We start from the raw sequence: 23,902 nt of genomic DNA on the forward strand, positions 1-23,902 counted from the left end.
GTACTCAATAAAACTTTAGTATAAACTCATTATATCACATATTAAAAACTAAGGCTCTCAAATAAGGATTAGTGCAAGAAACAATAAAACCCTTACAAATTGAGAATTTGGTAATAAATAGGGTTGTTAAAGATGCTAAGTTAAAATATGTAATTAAAATTATTTTGGCCCTTTGATTCTTTTCTGGCTCCTATGGAGTCAATACATACATTACTTCTAGTTGCTGTTTAAATTCAAAACACATGTAACAGTTTAAAATCCTAAAAACTGAATCTAAGAAAGTATAACCTACCAGTTGTCCTGCTTTGTATATTTTTCCATCCCATTCTATTGCTGCATATGTGGCCCAAGGGCCCTGCTTCTTAGAAGGAAGATCAGGACGTGTAATAATTCCTTTAAAAAGTGTAAACTTTATTTGCTTGTCATACTTTTCATGACAGTCCTTCAGCCACAAAGCAAATTCTCTGTCAATTTTCATTCGTTGTTCCTGTAAAATGTTTAAACATTCTATGAAATATAGCTACAAGGAAAAAAATATAATAGACACTTGCCATTCATTCTAACTTAGCACCCCCCAGGACCCTCCCCCCCAAAAAAACCCAAAAATATTTTTCTGGATCTTTCTTCCATACAATGTTAGATTTCTAACAAAAGCATTACTACAGAAAGGAAAATTTTGGTCTCATCCTTGGTACCAAGGTCTCAGTGGTTAGTACCAACAACAAAGCTTCCATTCCTTGCTTTAAACTTTAGGATACACCAAAACATGACCAACATTGTTAGTCCAGAAGAAGGAAAACTAGCCTTCTCACTGTAAACCATGAATATTCTCAACAGGAAAATAAAAATCTTCTTTATGTATTAAGCATAGATATACACACACAGAGTACATAAGCATAAATATGGCATATCTACTGTATTAAAATGTCATTGGGGGAGTGATACAGGGAAAAAATAGACTAAAAAGTCTCCTTAATAATGAAAAAGAGGTTGAGAAATATGCTCTACAATGCACATTTTTCTTTTTAACTATTCAAAGAAATTAAATCACAAAATCAAAATGAGGTATTTTCTAATAATAAGAAAACATGCCACTGCTTAATAACTCCCATTTCTGGGAAACAGGACAGAGATATTATATTGAAACATAAGCTGCATTATTTGTTTCATGACTATCTTTAGGATACTGAGTAGGAAACAATCTTCATGTTAAATGCTTTCAAAGAAGACAATGCATAAAGTTACAGTTCATTTCTTCCTACACACCTTACTCTACAACAGAACATTTCCAAAGAAAGATAGGGCAAAATTAAAAATAATTTCAGATTAAGTTTTTGCAGTATGCAGTTAGAAGAGTCATACCATAATCATTAAAAACAAAAAAATTAATTTTAAAGTTACTTGATTAAGAAATACATGTACATGGTAATGACTAAAGAAAATGTTATGCAGTTTTAAGGAAATCCTATTCCCAGATACTAATTCTTTCCTTAATCAGCAAACCACCGCTGTTAGTACAATCTGACAGATATTAAAATTATTAACTAGTAATGATATACTCTGCCAACCAAATTTTTCTATTGCACTTCATTGTATTAGAAAAAAATTGTTCTAAGCTAAAACTTAAACCTCCAGTTTTCACTATCAAACAACCAAATTACCAGACGGTTTACTCCAAAAACTTGGTAATGTGTCAAAGGACAATGTTAAAGATGTGCCAAGATGAAAATCTAGGAGAGGAGTATGTAGGTATTCATGACAATATTCTTTCAACCGTTCTGAGTATTTGAAATTTTCAAAAATTAGAGAAATACATATTTTAATGTTACAAGGTAAAAAAGGAATAGAACCCATTGTGGATAACTTCTAGAAAGACCAAATTATTCAATAAAAGTTTGATAATACCATAATATAAAACTCCAGGTGTATTATAACTGAATGCAAATAAGACTTTTCTCAACAGAAAATTCTTTAAAAGTATTTTAATCTCCATGATTCCTAATCTTTTATTAACAGTAAAATGAATTTTAACATCTTGTAGGGAAAAGTGACTATAAATACTATGTGCTATATATTATTTACTGCCCAGCAATTCTAAGTTCACACAAAAAATGTTCTTCTATCTCTTGGAAACTCAATATTAAATTGCTGAAAGAATAGTATCAAGTCAGTTTCTGAGGTATTTGGTAAAACAAAGGTACACCAGTTTCATTTAACTTTTTAAAAGTGTATCATTCTTCTATCAATCAATGCATGGATTTTAATATTGAATGATCGCAAACCATCATTTAGCCCAAAGTATTACAATTTTACCGCAATTCTATCCTCTAGATTAGATAAAATTAAGCATTTAGGTTATTACTACATAAACATAACCATGTGTTGGATTAAACTGTTCTCATATACTCTCATCAAATGGACATGCTTCTGCAGATTCTATTCTTATGTGAAGGTCTTGATACTAAAATCTAAAAAAGATTGGTAAATATTATCCAAACATGGCCTAATCAGTTTGAAATCTTGGTGAACACAAAAATACCTATAAAGAAAAATTTATTCTTTTGATTAAATTTGAAAGTGCCCATAATTATCAGTGTCCATAATTATCAGCATAAATCTACAGTATTAATGACTTTTGCTTTACTTAAAATAGATCATTTGCAAATATTCAAAACTTGATATTTAAAATCATACCTGTCCATTTAAAATCCTTGTAAAAAGGGTGTTCTTATCTTTCAGTTTTAGCTCAAGATCCATAAAAGTCAGTTTATTTGTGCTGACTTGGAATTTGTCATTAGTGAATAATGCACCAGATATTCTGTTGTAGCACTCAATTGGTGCAAGCCCTCTCTTCTTCGGAGGAGCACACCAGTCAAAGCTTGAATAGAACAAAATATTAGTTAGTAAAAAGATTAGGTTATGAAACAATGTAATTTCAGCAAAAATCAAAACTTACTCTTCAACAGATGTATATGGTATTAGCCGTCCATTCCAAAAACATTCAAAAATTGGTCTTTTTCCTCTTGCTGCTTTCTCAAGTATGAAACAATCATCATCATCATCTTCATCTTTTAACTCTAGAAGCAAAGAAATATGTAGAACAAAATTTTCATTGGTATGGCATATCTGCAGTTTTCATCACTGAGAAATCAATATCTGCATGTGAAATATTAGTTGCTTCAAAGAAAAGGTAACAAAACACTCAGATGATCTTTCACAGTTCATTCTATAAAGCCTCAAAGTAGCTTAGTTTACCTTTAGAAAGGAAGACTTCCAAAGTGGTATCACACTCTCCTTTAAAAGTCCGTAATTACTTATAATTAATCAATCTTTCTTAGGAGTACTACGCTAGCTGCTATCCTGTAATATTCCTCCCCCCACCATCCCTATATTCTTTGACCTTTCTTCCTACCCACTCCCTCTTAATCTCAGAAGTCTCTCTTCATTTATTAGTGTCAGCTAGTTTTTATAAATATGTTCCTTTGTCGAATTTTCTGTTACGTAAATGTCCAATATTTTAACTGACTTGCTTTACTACACTTTCTAATCTGCCATAAATGGCAACATTTTGTTTTTCTATGTGGTTGAATAGCATTTCATACTGTGTATATATCACATCCTCTTGACCTAGTTCACTATCAGCAGGCACGGAGGTTCAAGTCTTAGTTCTTGTAAATAGTGTTGCAATAAACATTATAGAACATATAAGTCTTCGAGTTGATGATTTCATGTTCTTGGATAAATGTCTGAGAGTGAGGTTGCCAGGTCAAAGTTTATTTGTATTTTTAGTTGTATAAGGTAAATCAGTATCATTTTCCAAAATGGCTGCACCACTTAACATTCCCACCAATAGTGCAACAGAGTTCCTCTTTATCCACGTCCTATACAGGCTATTGGGGATCTTTTTAAAACATGCCATTCTCATAGGTGTGAGATCATAACCCATTGTAGTTTTAATCTGCATGTCTTTTATTAAATGTGATGATGAACATTTTTTCCATTATTCATTGCCTCTGGATATCCAATTTGGTCAACTGGTCAGATTGTCTGACCATTTATTTATAGGGTTGTCTTTCATTGTTAAATTGAATAAGGTTTTAATTTTGCACATTAATCCCTTGTCACTTATGTAATTATGTGAACTTTTTTTCCCATTCAATATCTTCTAAACCTACTAATATTTTCTCTTGCTGTCTAAGTTTTTACTTTGAGGTAATCCCAATAGTTTATTTCTGCTTTTATTTCTCTTGCTATAGGGATGGACTCTCATTAAACATATGTATTGTTGATGTCATGAAATCTAGCACCAATATTTTCTTCTTTATATTTTATTGTTACAGCTCTTGTATCTAACTAAATCCATTTAAAATTTATTTTTGTGCATAGAGTGAATCAAATTCATTCTTTTACACTAGCTATTCAGTCCTTCCCCCATTGCTTGATCATGGCTCCTTTATCACAAATTAAGTATTAATACACACATGGTTTACCTATGCTTTTGATTCTGTTCCATTAATACATGTGTGTATTTCTATTTCAATACCATTTTGTTTTAATTACTGTTGCTTTATAGTTTAGCTTAAAGACAGATATTATGGTACCTATATTTCTCTTTTTTTTCTCAGGATTTCTTTTGCTACACAAGACCTTTTATGGTTCCACATGAGTTTTATTTATTCATTCATTCACTTATTTTGTGGGACGCTCACCAGCCACAGGGGAACGAACTGCAGGCTGCGGGCAGCTCAACCGCTGCGCCACCAGGGGAGGCCCACCACACAAGTTTTAATATTCTTTTTTCAATGTCTTTGAAGACTATTGTTGGTATTTTAGGGGAACTGTGCTAAATTTATACACCACTTTTGATAGAAGTTATTTTGACTATATTGATTTTCCCCATTACAATCTATAAAACTTAAAGAGTTAAGAATCATATGTCCAAAGAATCCTGTCTATAGCAGAATTCCTATTCCCAACCAAACAAATGAGCTAGAATCTTGTATCTGAGTTTCACAGTTCTGCCAGAATCAGTATGTTCACATAAAAGTCATCTGGGAAATCTATGGTATCTTAGATAGCAGCAATTTTGCATAGTTTGAATGAATTAATAACACTGAATTTAACTTTATGTAAATTATTAAATTGCTAAAGATCAGACTCAGGTAATAAAGTTGGAACTGCAACATGTGAGAAAGCACTGAAAGTACAATTAACAAAATTGTCTATAACATATAGATATTTGTTAGTAACCTATTTTCATACATCCAGATACATTAGGGTCAAACACTATGATCCTGATAAAGTAACAGTTCAATTATTCTGGCATTAAGTCACCAACCCAAACAAAGCCTTCCTCTGGAGGGGAGGGGGAACCTCATAAGAAGACCTTTTATAAAAGTTCCAACCAATCATCAAATCACTACTTTTGGAAACCCTCTTTGATCATCACTCAACTTGCTAGTTTTTATTTCTCTTATCATTTCTAGATGAATTCATGTTCGTGATCTTAATTCATGTTCTTAATCAATATAGAACTTTATCTTTTTGTCCATAAGCATACAAAAATTAGAAATGGCAAATTAAAAAGGGATCAGGACATCACAGGAGACAGAGCCACTGCGTAACAACATGTATGGGCCCGTACTAAACCTAATGTTGGGTGCTTTCCTAAGAACTTAGAGCAGTTTCTTAGTTAACCCTCAAATGAGGATTGAACTGTTAATTATAACCTATTGTACAGGTAAGAAAATTAAGGCAAGAAGCAGTTTGTCTAAGTTTATAAACAGAAAGTGATGAAGATAGGATTCAAACAGGAAATCTCGCTCTAGAACCCACATACTATATATATATATATATAAATAAATAAAGAAGCATTCTGAATGAGAAGGTTTAATATTGATAATCTGTGATTTCAACACAATCTCAATATTCCCACTAAGATTTTTCAAATATATAAAGTGATTCCAAAGTTTCTAGAGGAGTAAAAGATTAAGAAATAAGAATCTTCTCAAAAAGAACAGTGCTGATCTCCTACAGATATCAGTATGTGCTAAAGCTACAAGATCATCATTCTCATGTATAAAAATACAAAATAAAAATATAAAATAAATCAATAGTCAAGAATTCAGATCTATGTACTAATAGAAACTTAGTATTTTTATAAAATTAGTATTTTGAACTACTGTAAAGGTCTTAACATTCAATGGCTGGTACTAGGAACTAAATACCCAGATGAAAAATATTAAGTTAAAGCTCTATATCATGCTACACATAAAAAAGATTACAGATGCATTAAAGACCTAAACATAAAATAATTTTTAAAGCCTATAGAAACTTTCTATAGTCTCGACATATAAAACCTTCTACAAGACAAAATCAGAAAGCATAATGAAAACACTGATTTGACTATATAAAGTTTAAAACTTTAAAAGTATCTGCAAAGATAACAGGAAGACAATATGAGAATATATAAAAGATTAATATGCAGTACATAACTAAAAGTTTAATTTGGAAAGAGCTCAATAAGAAAAGAATATGTAATACGTCCCAAAGTCAGTGCTTTATTAACCTGGAAGTGAAAATACACAAAAATCAAGAATTATAAAAGCTAAAAATATCTTACAACTTAAGATTTGCATAAGGAAAAAAGTTTTAACATTTATCTAAGCTTAAATGCCCAACTATTAATAATTGTTAACCAAATCACTAAAGAAAATAAATCACTATCCTAAATCACAACTTCACATTTTGTAGCTAAGACAAAAGATTAACATACTTGATGGAAAGCATGGATCATCAGGGTAAGTTTCTCTATCATATAAAAAAGGGTGATAGCGAATAATCCCTTCCACTACACCGTCTCCTTCAACATGAGCCTTGAACTCAAAACTATCAGCTGCTGTGTTTATATACAACGTCTGCATGTCATCTTGTATTTCCCTTAGGTTGACAATCTTAGGTGCCTTCCCCTTTTCAAACATAGAAATCTAAAATAAAAATAAAACAAAAATAATTAAATTCTATGATGACTTTACTTTTGGGGGAGGGGATTTTGTATTTTTGGAGGTAACAATGATATACAACATTGTATTTTAGAGGTATAAGTCCATACCCTTCAGATATATGTTACCACACCACACCCACCACCAAGGCACCAAAAGTCCTCCATTATAGTCCATTGTGCCCCCCTACCCACTTTGCTCTCACCATCTCCCTCCCACTCCAGTAGCCTGAATTCTACAGTGATGACTTTAGTTCTGAGCTACAATCCAAGAACAGAATAGGCAAAGACTACATTTTACTTATATGAATAGCCATCCAGCAATAACAAAATACACATATTTATATATGGGTTAAATAGTTATAAGTAGCATCTAACTAAGGTATAGACTACTAAAAAAATAGAAAGTAAAGAAAGAGCAAAGCAGTGCTGAAGGACAGATAAGTCATCAGTACATTTAATTCAAGGTTTCTTGGAAGAGGTAACAAGTGAAATTCTTTATAATGTGTGGGCAAGGATATTAAGAACCCAACACTTGTATGTTCTATGCGACTAAATCTTGCTTTGACATCATAAAACTAAGAACAAATGGGAAGCTATTTATGCTCCTATTCCTCCCTGCTTTAAGAAATAGTGTTTAGCAACAACTCACAGTTCTATAGAAGATAGAGGAAGAAGAAAAAAATCAGATACTATAGTACATAAAGGTTCAAGAACAGTATGTCTAGGAATGGTTCCTTTTACTTGAATATCATATTATCAAAGTACTGTGGTAAAAAGACAGAAGAGCTGTCTAATTATTAACTGATTTTCCTTGAGTCATTTGGAACTGGAACAGATACTTAATGATTTTATCTTACTTCAATATCAATGTTGTTGAAAGGTCCAGCTTCTTTTGACATCCGTTTTTCATTTCCTTTTGGGCCATGAATATAGTAATGATAAATATGCCTAAAGTATAGAAGAAAAATTTTTAATTCACATAAAATTATAGTTCACATAATATCCTACCAAAAAATATTATAACTGCTATTTGGCAATATCTACTATGTCCAATTATTATAACTGCTATTTGGCAATATCTACCATGTCCAATATTTTTTTTTAATTATGTTTATTGAGGTACCGTTGATTCACAACAGTCTTAAGGTACAGGTTTTCACAGCTCTACATGCATATGTTATCACACCATGCCCACCATCAAAGCACCAGTATCTTCTATCATAGCTTACTTGGTCCTTTCCCCACTTTACTCCCATGCCACTAGGCTCCCTTTCTGGTAGCCACAGTTCTGTGGTTAGATCTCAAGGGTTTGTTTTGTTTCTTTGCTTTGCTTTTTACATTCTGCATGAGTGAAATCATCTGATATTTGTCTTTCTTCTTCTTTAGTATCCTACTCAATGGTAAAAGGAAACCTGAGGATGCAGGTATTAATAGAGTCAACTTTATAAATATAGAAATTGTGGCACAAGGAGTTTACATAATTTAACGTTATAGAGCTAGAGTTTGGGAAAGGTAGATTTCAGTTGAGGCCTTTCCAACTTCAGAGCTCATACACTTTACATGCCCAAGAAGCACAGTTCATAAAAAAAAAAAAAAAACACACACACACACACACAAAACCACAAACAAAAAAAAAACCTAGAGGCTAAAAGATCATAAATCTACTTATCAGAGATGTTCTAGAAGTGACTCAAGCAATTGGGTAGCAGAAAGATTGGTCTGTTTCAATTAAAATAATAACACTCATCTCCTCTCTAATAGCACTGAAACACTTTTATCACAACATTCCCAAAGCAAACAAAACTAATAAAGCCAGGAGTATTGCATCAAAAACCATAATTTTAGAAATCTTTATTACTTTATTTTTAATGAAAGTTTTAAAAAGATTATACTTCAGTGAGATTATACAAGGCTAAAATATATCACATCTATAGTTATTCCTAAAGTGGAATTTATATTTCTAAATGCAAATTTTATTTTATTTTTATCTTTTTTTAAAAGATTTATTTTATTTATACAAGAGCTGGGGTACAGTCCACATGAGTAGGAGGGTAAGAGGATTCACCAGAGACAGAGTGGGGAACAGAACAGGCAGAATGACGAAATACACTGCTGAGGGGAGCAGTGGGCGAGACAGGAGAGGTCTGCTTGCCATGTGGGTTGCTCCGAGGCCGGCAGGGATCGAACCAACACTACAGAGGCTGCGGACAGCTTCGCAGTGCTGCGCTGCGCCTGCGCCATGAGGGAGGCCCAATGCAAATTTAACTTAAAAAGTAAGTATCCTAGCTAATCCATAAAATAACTGAAGTAAAAGACGTAACGGAAAAATCATTAGAGCTCTTTTTTCAGACATCTTAAAAGTGTTAACATCATAATCAACAATTTTACAACCACATATTAAGAAAAGTGACATAAACACTTTCAAAGAATGGTTTGGGTGAATGACTAAAGTTATGTTATTCTTTGTTAAAGCAAAAGTGTACTTTAATCATTTGTTATATACACTGAGTTCCTTCAGGTGAAAGAAATTATTAATGTAAAATAGCTAATAAAACATGTACTTTAAAAATTTGAAAGCTCTATTTAAAAATCACATCATAGGACTAACACCAATATTCAAGAAGAAAATAATAGTTCTAAAATCAAATTTATTTTCCCATAAAAGGCAAAAAATTTTAACCCATTAACATATACTGATGTGTAAAATAAAGACTCTCAAATGATGTGTAAATTTTAAAAAAGATACTTTTTTAAGGTTATGTGAATTTTATGCAGATGTACCTATTTTTTTTGCAAGACTCAGTAACTGAGCTAATGCAAATTATGGAAACAATCCAGTACATAGGCCACAGCTACCAAGAAAAACCTTAAAGAGCCATTAAATAAATATTCCTCTAATTTGGTCTAATGGAATTATCTAACGCCCTAAAAGTCTTCCTGGAATATACAAAAATTTTTCAGTTTTACTAACATATCATATAGGCATATATGTATATTAAAAATTTTAACAGATCTGATGCACTCATCATTGAACATCTACTATGAAACTGCAAATGTAGGGATGTAGCAGTTCATTAAAAAAAAAAAAAAAAAGATTCCAACGGGAAAAAGTAGATAAAAATAAACGTAAATTATATAGAGTTTAATAAGGGTAAATTATGACCAATGTTACAGAGAAAAGGCATAAAAGGGGCATATGGGAAATTTGATGGTGCTAAATTTACTAAACTTTGAATTCATTTTAAATTTTATCGTGGTGTCAAAAGTCTATGCCTCAAATAATTACCAATACATAACGGGATAAAAAATATTTAGACAGAATCATATTAACACCAGTATCAGAGTACTGATTACTGAAGTGAAAGAAACAGGACAGGAACAAGGCAGCATGCCAAGGCTTCAATGTATCTTTAATATTTCCTGTCTTAAAGGGTAAGATTCCCTGAATCAAATATAAATAATACTTACGTTAACTGTCGTGTCCAAAGGTGAAAATAATTTTTCAAATATTGTATGTGCTCTGGTTGTACCCCTGTGATAATCACAGCAGTAAAGCTGGTTTTTTCCTTCTCTTCTAAGATGAGATGGTGTAGAAATCTCTCATCATCGTTTGTAATGTGAACAGAATCAGAAGGCTATGAGTGAATGTAAATACAACAAATTAGATGCACAAATTCCAATTATATAAATAACACTGACACATTTGTAATGTGATTTACTTGCATAGTTTTAGGAGCAGGCTTCAAAAAACTTCAGTGATAAGTGAAAATGCAATATAAGTCAGTTGAGTATATAACAATGCTGAGGACAGGGACAATTAAATATAGATTGCTAAGCTAGCACACATAAAGGGGACCCCCTACACTAAGCAATTCTGAATAAAAAATAAATACTGGGTTTAAAACTGCCAGAAAAAAATAAGGATGTTTACCCCAGGGTGGAATGAGTCCTATAGCTTAAGACACTTTATTAACTTACTCAGAACCAATGCCCAACCATCGATGTTCAAGAAAACTAGGATGCAGCTTAGACACAACTGGCCCACCTCACTGTGCTTAAAAGGAAGTAAATTCATCCTGAATCCCAGTTCACATTCAGAAAATATATATAGCTTGCAAAAGAAAAGTGGGAAGGGTGGATGTTGAGGGAATGTTTGAGGATAAGAATTATAAACTCAATTTTAACTATAAATCTATGTGTTAAAAAATGCATGAATGTACCACACAGATATAGAAACATATGGAAATATTATGTCTAGGAAATTAATTGACTTTTTTTTTTTAGTAAACATATAATACTACATTCTTTTTTTTTTTTCCTTTTATATTTAAAGAGGAGGTTTGTTAGGGAAAGAGATGGAAGGGTAAAAGACACAAGCAGGCAGGAAGAGCTGCCGAAAGGGACAGGTCTGCTGAGAGAGGCCTGTATGGTTGCAGGCTGGCCGCCTTGAAGAGAGCTGCCTCCACTGAGGGAGGTCAGTGAGAAGTCCCAGCATTGTACAGGTCCCGGGCAGGCAAGAAGGCTGCTGCCCTGCAGAGGGAGAGAGGTGGTGAAGAAAAGCACCTGCATAGTCATAGGTGGGCAGAAGGAGTGCTGCTGCAATATTTCATTCTTAAAAAATAAAGCCTCCAAAACCATTCTAATGCATTCCTACACACTAAATCACTACTACTACAACTTACAAGCAACATTTTATACAGTTTAAGAGCTAGTAAATTAGTTTGAATTTACTAATGATGCAAGTTTACTATACAGATATTTATCAAGCACCTTCTAAATTCCAAGATTCCTAAGACTCCACCTCATTATAAAGACAAAAGGTTTTCCTTCATCTGGGAGGAGATGAGAAATAAATGATTACAAAGCAACATACCATTATAAAAATATGAAACAGGAGCTAGAGTTAAAAAAAAAAAAAAATGGTAACATTCACCCAGCAGATGACTTATTGAGAACATTGTAGACCAGTGAGAACATGAAGAATTTGAGAGTATAAAAGTAACAACGTGGTATAGAATATATGATAAACATTATGAAAGATGAAGCTAGAAAGTTTGAGTCAATGGCTGAAAATGGGTGGAAGAGAGGGTAGATGAAAATAACTATTTTAAAGATAGAATTAAAAGTAGTAAATGAGGGCCTCCCTGGTGGCGCAAGGGGTTAAGCACAGCACTGTGAAGCTATCTGCCATCCCCTCGCCTGCCAGGGAGCTACCCACAAGGGTGCTTGTTAAAGAGAGACAGGGGTTGCAGAATATTAAGTTTGAGCAAAGTTAATTTGTTGATTTGGGAACATTCTTCTGAGATATAAGATTTAACATCTTGTCAGAAACCTGTATTTTTCAGATGTCTGTCACTACTTTTGAACAACATAAAAATGATATTCAGAAAATTTCCCTAGTTGTGATCTATTTTGTTGACATGGTATAAAGAGGTGAGAAAAGATGAGGGTTTTAGGAAGAAGACAGCTAGAAAAATTTGGAAACCATTGCTAAAATTAATCAAAAACAATAGAATGGTTTCTATAAAGAGCAGTACACTGGCTTACAAAAATAAAACTGAACATATATGATATACAACCTTAAAGCCATGGAAAGTCCATATCAAAAAGAGCATATAAGTTTATCAGTCATAAATAAATAGTCATTGATGTTGAACTACCTGGATGTTGTTAAATGATACTTATTATACTTTTATATCTTATTATTTAACCTGGCATTAAATAATGCCAAAATCTTGCAAAAGCTAAAAATAAGGAAAAAAAGAAAAGGAACACTACTAGTACTTGGTCAAGAACCACCAACTCACACACATTGTAATTACTACTAATGGGTCAGAAATAGAAGGAACCTCCCTGTAACCTTCTCCCCAACCCCCCAAAAAAGCTAGGCCAGAAAGGATTGGTCAGAAAAAGAAAAGGATCAGGGACATTTACTGATAAAATGTTTGTTGGGACAAACTAAGCACAAAAAAGGAAAAGGTGGCAGAAATGATGACCAAAAAGGTCTCAATTCTAACTAAGCTTTATCATTCATACGCATAGTTTTAAAAATCACTCAAACTCTCAATTCCTATCTTTCACTAGTTTTAACATGGCAAATATGATTTCGAAAATATATTTTACAAGGCATTGTGATTGCAAGACGAAATGCTATAATTTAGATATATTAAATAAATATATTAAATAAATTGTTAAATAAAAGCAACAAATTTAAATGATAAAAAGTGGGATAAGCAAAATTCCCTTTTGTAGAATGTTTTGAAAGAGATTAATAAACATGAAAAACAAAAACAAAACCCTGAGTCCATTAGTAATAAAAAAAGGTAGTATTTTCAACCACCAATTTGCCAGCATTTTACTTCCTTTCCCAACCCCACCAATTCTTTTTTAAAATAAGGACATGGTCACAAAGGAATGATCTGTGTACTATTACAAGAAGAGTAACTGATTTAGGTTCCACCTTCCACAAAAATGATTTCATTATAATACAGACCAAGTACATTTTAAAAGCCCAAATTTGTTGACATAGATATTAAAATCCTAACAATTCATACTAAGAAAAATATATTAAAGCAAAATTTTATGTAGACATTAATTTCAGTCATTGTATTCATTTCTGACTTTGCAATTAAAGTAAAACCTTTCAATGAGCTAAATGCTAAACAAAATAATTATAGTACAGTCAGCCAAACAAATACCATTAAGTTATTAAAAGTGTATTATGCACCAAAATATTTTATAGTGAAGAAATACTTTTTTTTTTTTTTTTAAGATTTATTTATTTATTTATTTATTTATACAAGCACTGGGTACAGTCAGAAGCGCGGGAGGATGAGAGAATCCACCAGAGCCAGAGCGGGGAGCAGAGCAGGCAGAAGGAGCGAAGTACACTGCTGAGGGGAGCAGCGGGCGGCAGGAGAGGTCTGCGCGCCATGTGGGACCCTCCTCTGGTGGCTGGGGAGCAGCTGGGTATCGAACTGGCGCTGCAGAGGCTGCGGTCAGCTTCGCAACCCAGCGCTCAACCGCTGCGCCACCAGGGAGGCCCGTGAAGAAATACTTTTAATGTCAGTTTGAAAAAATGTGGACTCTCAGTACTCAGGGGAATAATACACTACAGGGAGAAAACAAATCTCCAGACCTAGTCATAAAGACACAAACAGAATTCAAAATTACATGATAAAGAAACTCAAGGATATATAAGAATACAGTGGAAACACAGAAAAGTGGATCAAAGGTATACTAAAATTTCAGATATTAATGTCATCAAAACCAAAATCAGTGAACAAAAGATTAAAACTGATGCTTTAAGAATATAATGGAGATAGAGGATGTAAAAGGTTAGTAGAACAGATTAAAAAGTTCTGGAAAAAAGCTGTGGCATTAGAATAGACCAAACAGAAGAGTGAATCAATGAACCTGAAGATGTGAATGCATTAAGAATCCAAGTACAAGAGAGGAACAAAGCAGAGGGGGGGAAAAAAGAAAGAAAAGAAAAAACACTAGGTAAATTATCCGACAATGAGAGGCACTATAATAATAGGTATCCCAGAAGGAAAAGAGAATAGAGGAAAACTTATTGACTCTGGAGAAGGAACTAAATATACAAACCTATGAAGCTAAAAGAAAACAAAGATAACTAAAGAAAATGAGACCTACACCAAGACACATAATAGTGAAACTACCCAGAGTTCAGGACAAAGAAAGAATACTGAATCTGGCACACTAATGTCAGAATGGAACGGAATTAAGGTCCCAAAAATAAACTCACACCTATAAAATCAGTTAATCTACATCAAAGGAGCCAAGAATATACACTTGAACAAAGGGAGCTTCTTCAACAAATGGTGTTGGAAAAATGGGACAATGTAGGCAAAAGAAAGAAACAAGATCATTAACCTCATTCCATACACAAAACTCACCTCAAAATGGACACAGAACAACTGAAACTAACATTAAAGGAAACAAAGGCAAAACACTTCATGACATACACTTTGGTGATCTTTGTGGACTCATCTTCTAAAGCAAGAGAGACAAAAGAGAATATAAACAATTGGGACTACATCAAACTAAAAACCTTCTACATACCAAAAGGAGCCACAGGTAAGACAAAAAGACAAGCTACTGAATGCAAGAAATTATTTGCACACCATAAATCTCAAATGAGACTGATAGCCAAGATCTACAAAGAACTCACAACTCATAAAAACAACTCAAGAAAAGAATAAAACCAATCAAAAAACAGGCAGAAGAGCTAAACAGGACTTCTAAAAGGAAGCTATACAGATGGCAAACAAACACATAAGAAAATGATCATCATCATCATTCATTTTCAGGAAATTGCAAATCAAAACAATCAGATACAACCACACACCTGTGAGAATGACTCTTATCAAAAAAACCAGAAACAAGTGCTGGCAAGGTAGTAGAAAAAAAGGAACCCTATTACAATGATGGTGGGAATGTAGACTGGTCCAGAGAAAAAAGTATAGATTTGAAAAAAGGTGTGAAAAAGATCTGCTATATGACCCAATAATTCCCCTCTTAGGTATCTGCTCAAAGAATACAAAAAGCACTAATTCTAAAGGAAACTTGCGCTTTCATGTTTACTACAGCACTATTTACAATAACCAGGATATGGAAACAACCCAAATGCTCAAAAACAGATGAGTGGACCACAAAGATGTGGTATACATACAAACAATGGGACAGTGGGCTACTACTCAGCAATTGAAAATGATAAACTCATGACATTTGTGGCAAGATGGATGAAGTTTGAAGGGATTATGTTAAGTGAAGTAAGTGACAAGGAGAAAGACAAATGCTGGATGATGTCACTTATATGTGGACTATAGAGAAGCCAAACAAAGGCTCAGATAAAGACATATTTAAAATCTAACAGTTGAAACCTAACTATAGAACTGAGGCATACAGAAGGGGGAGCAAGGCAGGTAAGCGAACAAAGGAGTAAGGTAGCACAACATACTATGGTGATGTACTACACAAGTTGGGTGCGTGTGGTACAGTAACTATACCTGAAGAGGGAGATCCTACACTTCTGAAATAGTAGCAGCAATGTAAACTGTTACCCACCAAGATTCAAAATGATTAATATGCTCCTTATTAAAATTTGAATGCAAATGCAAATTTGTAAAAGAAATAAATCAGACATTTATTTTGCTGATGATCTAATTTCTTATTACTGCTTTCAACTCTTTCTATGACTATTATACAAAAAAAAATTACAAATACAAATCTAGTGCAAGGGAAACAGTTTATAATCTTGAGTAATTCTCAGGGAGCTTTATTCAGCATGAGACAACTTGTTGTCTGAAGACTTCCAGCCTGAGAAAGCACATAAATGATTACTTCTGCTATTCATGTGACTAAAGGAAAATAATGAAAATTAAGTAATTTAATTTAAATATTCCCTGTCCTCAAATTTTAAAATAAACATTAGTATCTAAGATAGAAATCAGAAAAAAAATTTTCTTATGCTAGTAATAAATCTACAATTAATGAGTTAAAATGTACTGTACCTTTCTGTTTCTAATATATCCACTATATATTGACTCTTTATTTTTTTCCTTCTTCTCGAAATCTTCTTTAGAAAGCACAAGTTCATGAACATCCTGGGAATCTGCAGGTTTGCTTATCATCTGTTAAACATTAAAAACAGTACATTAAGAATTCCTAAGGTTAAACTGAAAATATTTTCATCAACTTTCATGTATGAGAAATCTTTTTCACTTACTCTGGCTGACTGTCCAACAAAGAAAACAGCCTGCTTGCCCCCAACACCAAAGTAGGAAATATCGCTATTTAAGCTGCGTGGCACTGGTACTGGACGAACATATCCTGAGTGATCACTAAAATAAAAATTTACATTAATGAATGATTTTAAACAAGGTGACAAAGTAAATGGTATAACACTCTTATTAAGTAAAAGAATCAGAATCAAAAATCAATCCATCATCTAGTACAGTGGTTCTCAGTATATTCTACCAACCAGTAGCATGAGCACCATCTGGAAACTCTAAGAAATGCACATTCTTGGGAACACCCTAATTACTTAAGAAATTAGCATTCAGAACTGAGTATGTATCTAAATCCTTATATATCCTTTACCTCTAGAACGATCCTTCAAAATTACTAATTGCTTCAAAAAAATTTTAAATATCATCTGAATGACAGGAATTGTGGCAAAGAGATTCTTATTTCCATGTATCCAACCGCAACATAACAACACTCTGGAGAGTAGGTATCCCTTGGTTTCTCAAAATATAGGCAAGGTCACCAGGGACACCATTTCCCAACATCAGAAATAAACAGACTTGGGGGTGAGGCTAGAATCACTACTACACTCAATGGAAAAGGTTAAACAACAGATATGACATAGATAAAAATAATTAAAAAATACAAAGTACATACAGACAACTTATCCAGTAGAGGCAAAGAAATGAACAGAAAATATCACAGGGGGTCTAACAGACAGAAATAGCTCTACCTACCATTTTGGTGCCAGTATGTGTGTGTACACCTAATCTCAGCTGGCCTGCCAGGGCACAACCTCTGAGTACAACTCTGGTGTCCTGCTCGGGCCCTTTTGCATTTCAACAAGATGAAAGAAACTCACAAACCAAGAGAAATTTGCCAACCTGTGGGCACATGTGCGTGTCGATGGGAAAGATACTACTCACAGAAAGAAGAAAGTAGTTCATAGAATAGCTACAAAAGATGGCAAAAAACTTCATTCTTAAAGAAATAGAGTAAACAATATCTCTGGTATTGAAAAGGTGAGTATGTTCACAAACCTAGTAACAGTGATCTACCTTAACAACCCTACATTCATTTCATGCATCTCTACCAGCAAACATTTTCATCACTATAGGCTATACTAAAACAAAGCAGCTAACAGAAATGCTACCCAGTATCTTAAACCAGCTTGGTGCAAAAAGTCTAACTAATTTATGGAGACTGGCTGACGCTAAGCCCAAAGAATCTGGTTGGAAAGGCACCGTTTGTTACTGTAGAAGATGATGATGATGAAGTTCCAGATCTTGTGGAGAATTTGGATGAGGTTCCAAAAATGAAGTAAACTGAAATGAGTCAACTTCTTAGTATATGTGCTGCCGAAGCAAGCACTGAAATGAGTCAACTTCTAAAGGAAGTAAAACTTGAAGAGTTACTGAGAGCTGCTATTTTATATTGACTCCTTTTTAAAATTTTGTTCATTGATCTGATAAAATCTAGATTTATATTATTTTTGGGCTCATGCCCTTTGACACTACATTTCTTCTCAGGTTTTGCTTATACACAATGCATTAGTCACAGATAATTAAGTTGAAGAACCCTGGGGATATTATATTTGAAACAAAGGTTAATAAAGTTCTTTGCCTAGTAAAGAATTTTTAAATAATAAAAAACAACTGAAGGAAAATATCTCACACATGTTTAAGTGTAGTTCTAAAAAGAGAGGAGAGAATGGAAGACAGCTGTAAACATTCTTGAGCCAATAAGACATGGTTCTACAGATCCAAATGAAGAGAGCCCACACAGGATAAATAAAAGAAATCCATATTGCAGTAAACATCAAAAATAAAAAAGTGGGCCTCCCTGGTGGCGCAGCGGTTGAGCGCTGGGTTGCAAAGCTGCCCGCAGCCTCTGCAGCGCCGGTTCGATCCCTGGCTGCTCCCCGGCCACCTGAGGAGGGTCCCACATGGCACGCAGACCTCTCCTGCCACCCAGTGCTCCCCTTAGCAGTGTACTTCGGTCCTTCTGCATGCTCTGCTCCCGGCTCTGGCTCTGGTGAATTCTCTCACCCTCCTGTGCTTCTGACTGTACCCAGTGCTTACATAAATAAATAAATAAATAAATCTTTTTAAAAAAAGAACTAGAAAACAGGCTGAAAGCTGAAAGAGGATAAAATAGGAAGGCAGGTCTTGATACCAACAATAAAAGACAGTAGAATATTATCTCCAAATGGTCCAGAGAAAAATCTCTCAACAGAGAGCTAAATAAAGAATTTACAGATTAAATCCAAGGGAGTTTATCACCAAGAGATTTGCTTGTAAGGAATGTTCCTACAAGCACAATCTGACATGCAAGGTTATCATAATATAGTAAAGGCAAAGGTAATTTTTAAAACATGATAGCTTTTTAAAAGAATGTGTTGGAAAAACATGGTATGTATAAACTGAAATTTCTAAAAAGTAGTATTTGAAATACTGAACAAAAACATTTTGGGTAAGAAGTGATCAGAACTCAGGTATTCCAAATTTCTCAACATGGGAGGAATGAGATACTTAAATTATAACTCTATGCATTTTAAAATTTCAAGGACAGGGAGGGGCTACCCTGGTGGCGCAGGCGGTTTAGCGCAGTGCTGTGAAACTGTCCGCAGCCTCTGCGGTGTGGGTTTGATCCCAGCCGGCCAGCGAGGGTCCCATGTGGCACAGCTGACCTCTCCTGCCGCGCCCGCTGCTCCCCTCAGCAGTGTATTTCAGCAGTCTGTCTGTTCTGTTCCCCACTCTGTCTCTGGTGAATCCTCTCACCCTCCCGTCCATCTGGCCTATACCCCGGTTCTTGTATAAATAAATAAATCTTTAAAATAAAATTTCAAGGGTAAACTGAAAAAAAATATATATACACACACATATAAACTCTAAAAGAAAAGAGAAATGGTAACAAAAGCACACAGTGAATTAAAGAGGAAAAAACTAGAAAATAAAAATGTAATAAAAAGGTTTAAATTGGCATACCAATAATAAAAACAAAGACAACAATGACCATTAAGATACTCTAATACCAGGCCTAGAAATAGGTCTGCTCATAAAATGTTGTGGAAAAGAATAGTGCTCAGGAAACACTCAGATCCAGGCTGTGAACTATTCTACAACCAATATGAAAACTGCAAAAAATGAAAGCACAAAAGACACAAAGACAAAAGAGGCAACAGAGACATGAGAGGGAAAATTTGAACAAGGACATTATATGGACTTTGAATCAATGATAAATTTCTGGAGTGTGACAACAGTATTAGGGCTATGAGAATATCCTACTTAAAGTATATATACATGCCCTAGTATTTCTTAAATGTCATAAAGTCTTCAACTTACTTTCAAAAGATATATGAAGAGAAAGTGTATGCATCTGCATACAGATAGAAATAACAAATGTGGTAAATGTTAACAATTGATGAATCTAGGTGAAGGATATATCAGACCTAATAATGTTCTTTCAACTTAATTATGGCTTGAAATTCTTCAAAATAAAAAAGGTGAGGGAAGGGGCAGTACCAAGGTGAGTAAAAATTACAAAGAACCGTTATACTGTAACCACTAGTCTCCTTTCCACCTCTCAAACAAACAAACAAAAAAAAGCTGATTACAATTTCAGAATGTTTATCTATTCTAGTATTCCTTCCACTTGGAATATAATACCCTCACCCCACTCCCCAAAGATCTTCAATGGCTATTTTCTTCTAATTATTCAAAGCACAGCTCAAATGATATCTTAAAGAAGCTTCTCTTTCCTAACCATCTTACCTAAAGAAAGTGCCTATCAGGCTCTAACATATTATCCAATACTTTTTTTTGGTTTTTTGATTCTTTTTTTAAAATTTTTTTATTTTTATATTCCCCATACAATTGCACCCCCCTTATTTTGATCCCACCCGCTCCCCACAGTGTGTCTCTGGTTTATAGTTGTTTGTTGATTTTGATTTCTTCTTTATTACAGTTATTATTTTTCCTGGTCCCTTATTTAGGTTTTCTAGATTCCTGCTATGAGTGAGACCATCCATCATTTTTCTTTTTCTTTCTGGCTTATTTTGCTGAGCATGATCCCTTCCAGCTCCATCCATGTTGCTGCAAATTGCATGAGTTTATCTTTATTGAGATGCTCATAAATTCTGTGTTCACTTGTTTTTCTCTCTACTACAACATAAGCTATAGGCAAAGGCAGTCAGCTATTTTGTACTTTTAGGCTGTCCTTCCTTTTCTTCCACAGCCTGTCTCTTACGACATCTATCCTTGTAGCCAGTAAAAGATAAACTGCAAACTATAAAGTAGCTGATAATTTCGTCTACATCACTAAGAAGCTAGGGGAAGGAGGGCGTACCTATGATACTATCAGAAAGAGGAGTGGATCAAGAGACAGCATGGTTATATACAGCTGTAACAACTGATCAGTTTATGAACAAAATACATATAAAGACCAAAACCAGCAACGGGTAGATCTCTTGGAAAAATTAAAATTCATTTAACATTTGGGTTAAGTAAAACACTTTTTTGTCCTAAGATCAGGAGATGTGTAGAGTCAGTGTTATGTGAGTCTAGTAAAGACTTAATTTTATTTATTTTTGTTATTTAAAAAATTTTTCATTGTATATCATTAAATATTTTAATATACATTATTTTTAGAGCAGTTTTAGATTCATAGCAAAAATTAAGATACAGAGATTCCCCATATACATTAGGCATAAATGCTGAGGCATAAATCAAATAAAATACACTCTATATGAGGACAACTACAAAATACTCATGAAATAATTCAAAGAAAAAATAGATGAGATATTCTATATTCATATATAGAATGACTCAATTGGGTCAATATGTTGTTTATTTCTAATTTTTATGTAGATTCAATGTAATTTTTGTCAAAATACCAGCAATTTGTTTCCGTGAACATCAACCAACCGATTCTATTATTTACTTTTGTTTTAAAATGTTACTTATTTATTTTTTAATTGAGGTAATATTGGGATAACCCCATCAGGTATCACTATCATACTAAGACTTAATTTTAATAAACTAGGACCTACTTCTTTTAGTTTTCCATTTGATTGAACTGTTATTTTTCTAAACTGTTTGTCCAACCTATATCTCCTCTCCATCCCTTCTAACATTTCTACTATATGTTAAATTCTATCCTTAGACAATCCTAAGGCTAGGTCTCTGCTTTCTACCTGGCTATTTTATAAATCCTTGAAGTTGCATGTATTCATGAAAATAATGAAAAAGAATAGTTATAGAAAAGTCTAAGGCTAAGATGAGAAAATAATACTAAAATGACAGCTTAATATTTAGTGACTGCTTACAAAATATCAGGCTTCATCCTAAGGAATTTACATGTACTAAGTTACCTTCTTCACAAAACCTTTTAAGACATGATTTCCACTTAACAGGTGGGTAAATTCAGACACAGATAAATAAAACACCTTGGTCAATGTCATACAACTAGTAAGGACAGTATTCAAACTAGGTGAAATGATTCCAGAACTTGCCTTCTTCATTATATTGCCTCACACCAAGATACTGTTAACTCTTTACAAATTGGATGAAAATTCCAAGGGTGATAAAATTTCAGAAATAAGAATGCAAATGTGCTAGTAATACAATTTTTAATACATTGGGCTGATCCTTAAATTTGGGTAACTTTTCTTAACATAGCAAAGAGTAAAACATGACATAAACAAATACTGCCAACGGATTCTTTCCAACTATGTTACCTGAAATACACAATATAACTTAAAATAACAAGACTTCTGCTCCTGAGAACTAATTCAGAATTCAGCTAATATCCCAAACATCTAAATCTTTATATCCCTAACAGTTTCTAGAATGTTTTGGCATTCCTCATTCAGAGTATTTTCTCTAAGTTTATTCTGATGCAAAGCTTCTTTCTAGATTCTATTCCTTAACAGCTATGTTTTATACAGCAGAATCCTGAAAGCAGAGCAGCAGTGAGCTCAAAAGAACTACATGTGACTTCTTAGATACACTGCAAGTGGCAACTGGTGATTTCTAAAACCTTGTTTAAAACCATTCTGCTACTCTAGGGCCTCCCTGGCAGCGCAGCGCTTGAGCTTGGGCTGCGAAGCTGCCCACAGCCTCTGCAGCGCTGGTTCAATCCCTGGCTGCCAGGGAGGGTCCCACATGGCGTGCAGACCTCTCCTGCCACGCCCACTGCTGCCCTCAGCAGTGTCCTCTGTCTGTCTGCTTGTTCTGCTCCCTGCTCTGTCTCTGGTGAATTCTCTCACCCTCCACGCTTCTGACTGTACCCAGTGCTTGTATAAATAAATAAATAAATCTTTAAAAAATTAAAAAAATAAAACTATTCTACTACTCTAGAGGCTATAGAGCTGTCATCAAACAAGTAAAGAAAAGAGAGAAAGCTCCAAAGTACTCAACATATCAAATTACTCCTATATACCTCAAGAAATGCAAAAATAATTGCTTGATGGAAGGGTAAAATCTTATGTAGTTTTGACTAATTCTAAGTATTGCTCATGAAAGTTCTATAATATAAAAAATCTAAGTATGCTGACAACATCAAAACTTCCAATGCATCGTGTATAACAAAAGTATGGATAATATTAGAATTCTTATCCTTATTAAAATAGCCAGCTGCATATTAAATGAGTAAGGGTTTCTAACCTTTCAAAGTCACCTTGCCTTGTAAATTTTGACAACCTATACACGGCCCAGTTGTTAAGCTGTTTAGAGGTCATTCCTCTTCCATTATCTATCACTGCAACGGCAGGTTTTCCTTGTGTTTCATCAAAAAGCTATGAAATAAGTTCAAAAAGACAGGAAAATGCAAATCAATATCACAAACATGAAAAATTAAATATTTAAATGCGCTCACTTATACACTGCTGATGAAAGCACAAATTATTACAATTTTCTGAAATCACTGAGCTATATAAATCAAGATGTATGATCTTCAGGTATTAAGCCTGGAAATTCCATTTCTCAGAATTTAGCTTAAGGCACTAATTAGAGACATGGGCAAAGACCATAAGGATGTTCATCATGCCAGTATTGCTTACAATGGCAAAAATATGGGGAAAAAACTCTACTATGGTTCAACAATAGTAGACCAATCAACAATTTATTT

The 23,902-nt window shown here is 33.8% G+C and overlaps 1 protein-coding gene across 1 annotated transcript in view; it reads right to left on the bottom strand.

Annotated features, from left to right (window-relative positions):
- SMCHD1 (structural maintenance of chromosomes flexible hinge domain containing 1) overlaps positions 1-23,902 on the bottom strand; it is a gene marked incomplete at both ends in the record, with an annotated part of 136,842 nt that overhangs the window by 91,194 nt on the left and 21,746 nt on the right. The window contains 9 exons of the mRNA XM_084252786.1: positions 293-487; positions 2,695-2,878; positions 2,957-3,077; positions 6,776-6,986; positions 7,861-7,951; positions 10,472-10,638; positions 16,540-16,659; positions 16,755-16,869; positions 23,440-23,570. Of these exons, the coding sequence (XP_084108912.1) occupies positions 293-487; positions 2,695-2,878; positions 2,957-3,077; positions 6,776-6,986; positions 7,861-7,951; positions 10,472-10,638; positions 16,540-16,659; positions 16,755-16,869; positions 23,440-23,570 (1,335 nt within the window). The remainder of the gene's footprint in view (positions 1-292; positions 488-2,694; positions 2,879-2,956; positions 3,078-6,775; positions 6,987-7,860; positions 7,952-10,471; positions 10,639-16,539; positions 16,660-16,754; positions 16,870-23,439; positions 23,571-23,902) is intronic.

The sequence above is a fragment of the Talpa europaea genome (assembly GCF_964194135.1).
Source record: "Talpa europaea genome assembly, chromosome: 13".
Taxonomy (NCBI): domain Eukaryota; kingdom Metazoa; phylum Chordata; class Mammalia; order Eulipotyphla; family Talpidae; genus Talpa; species Talpa europaea.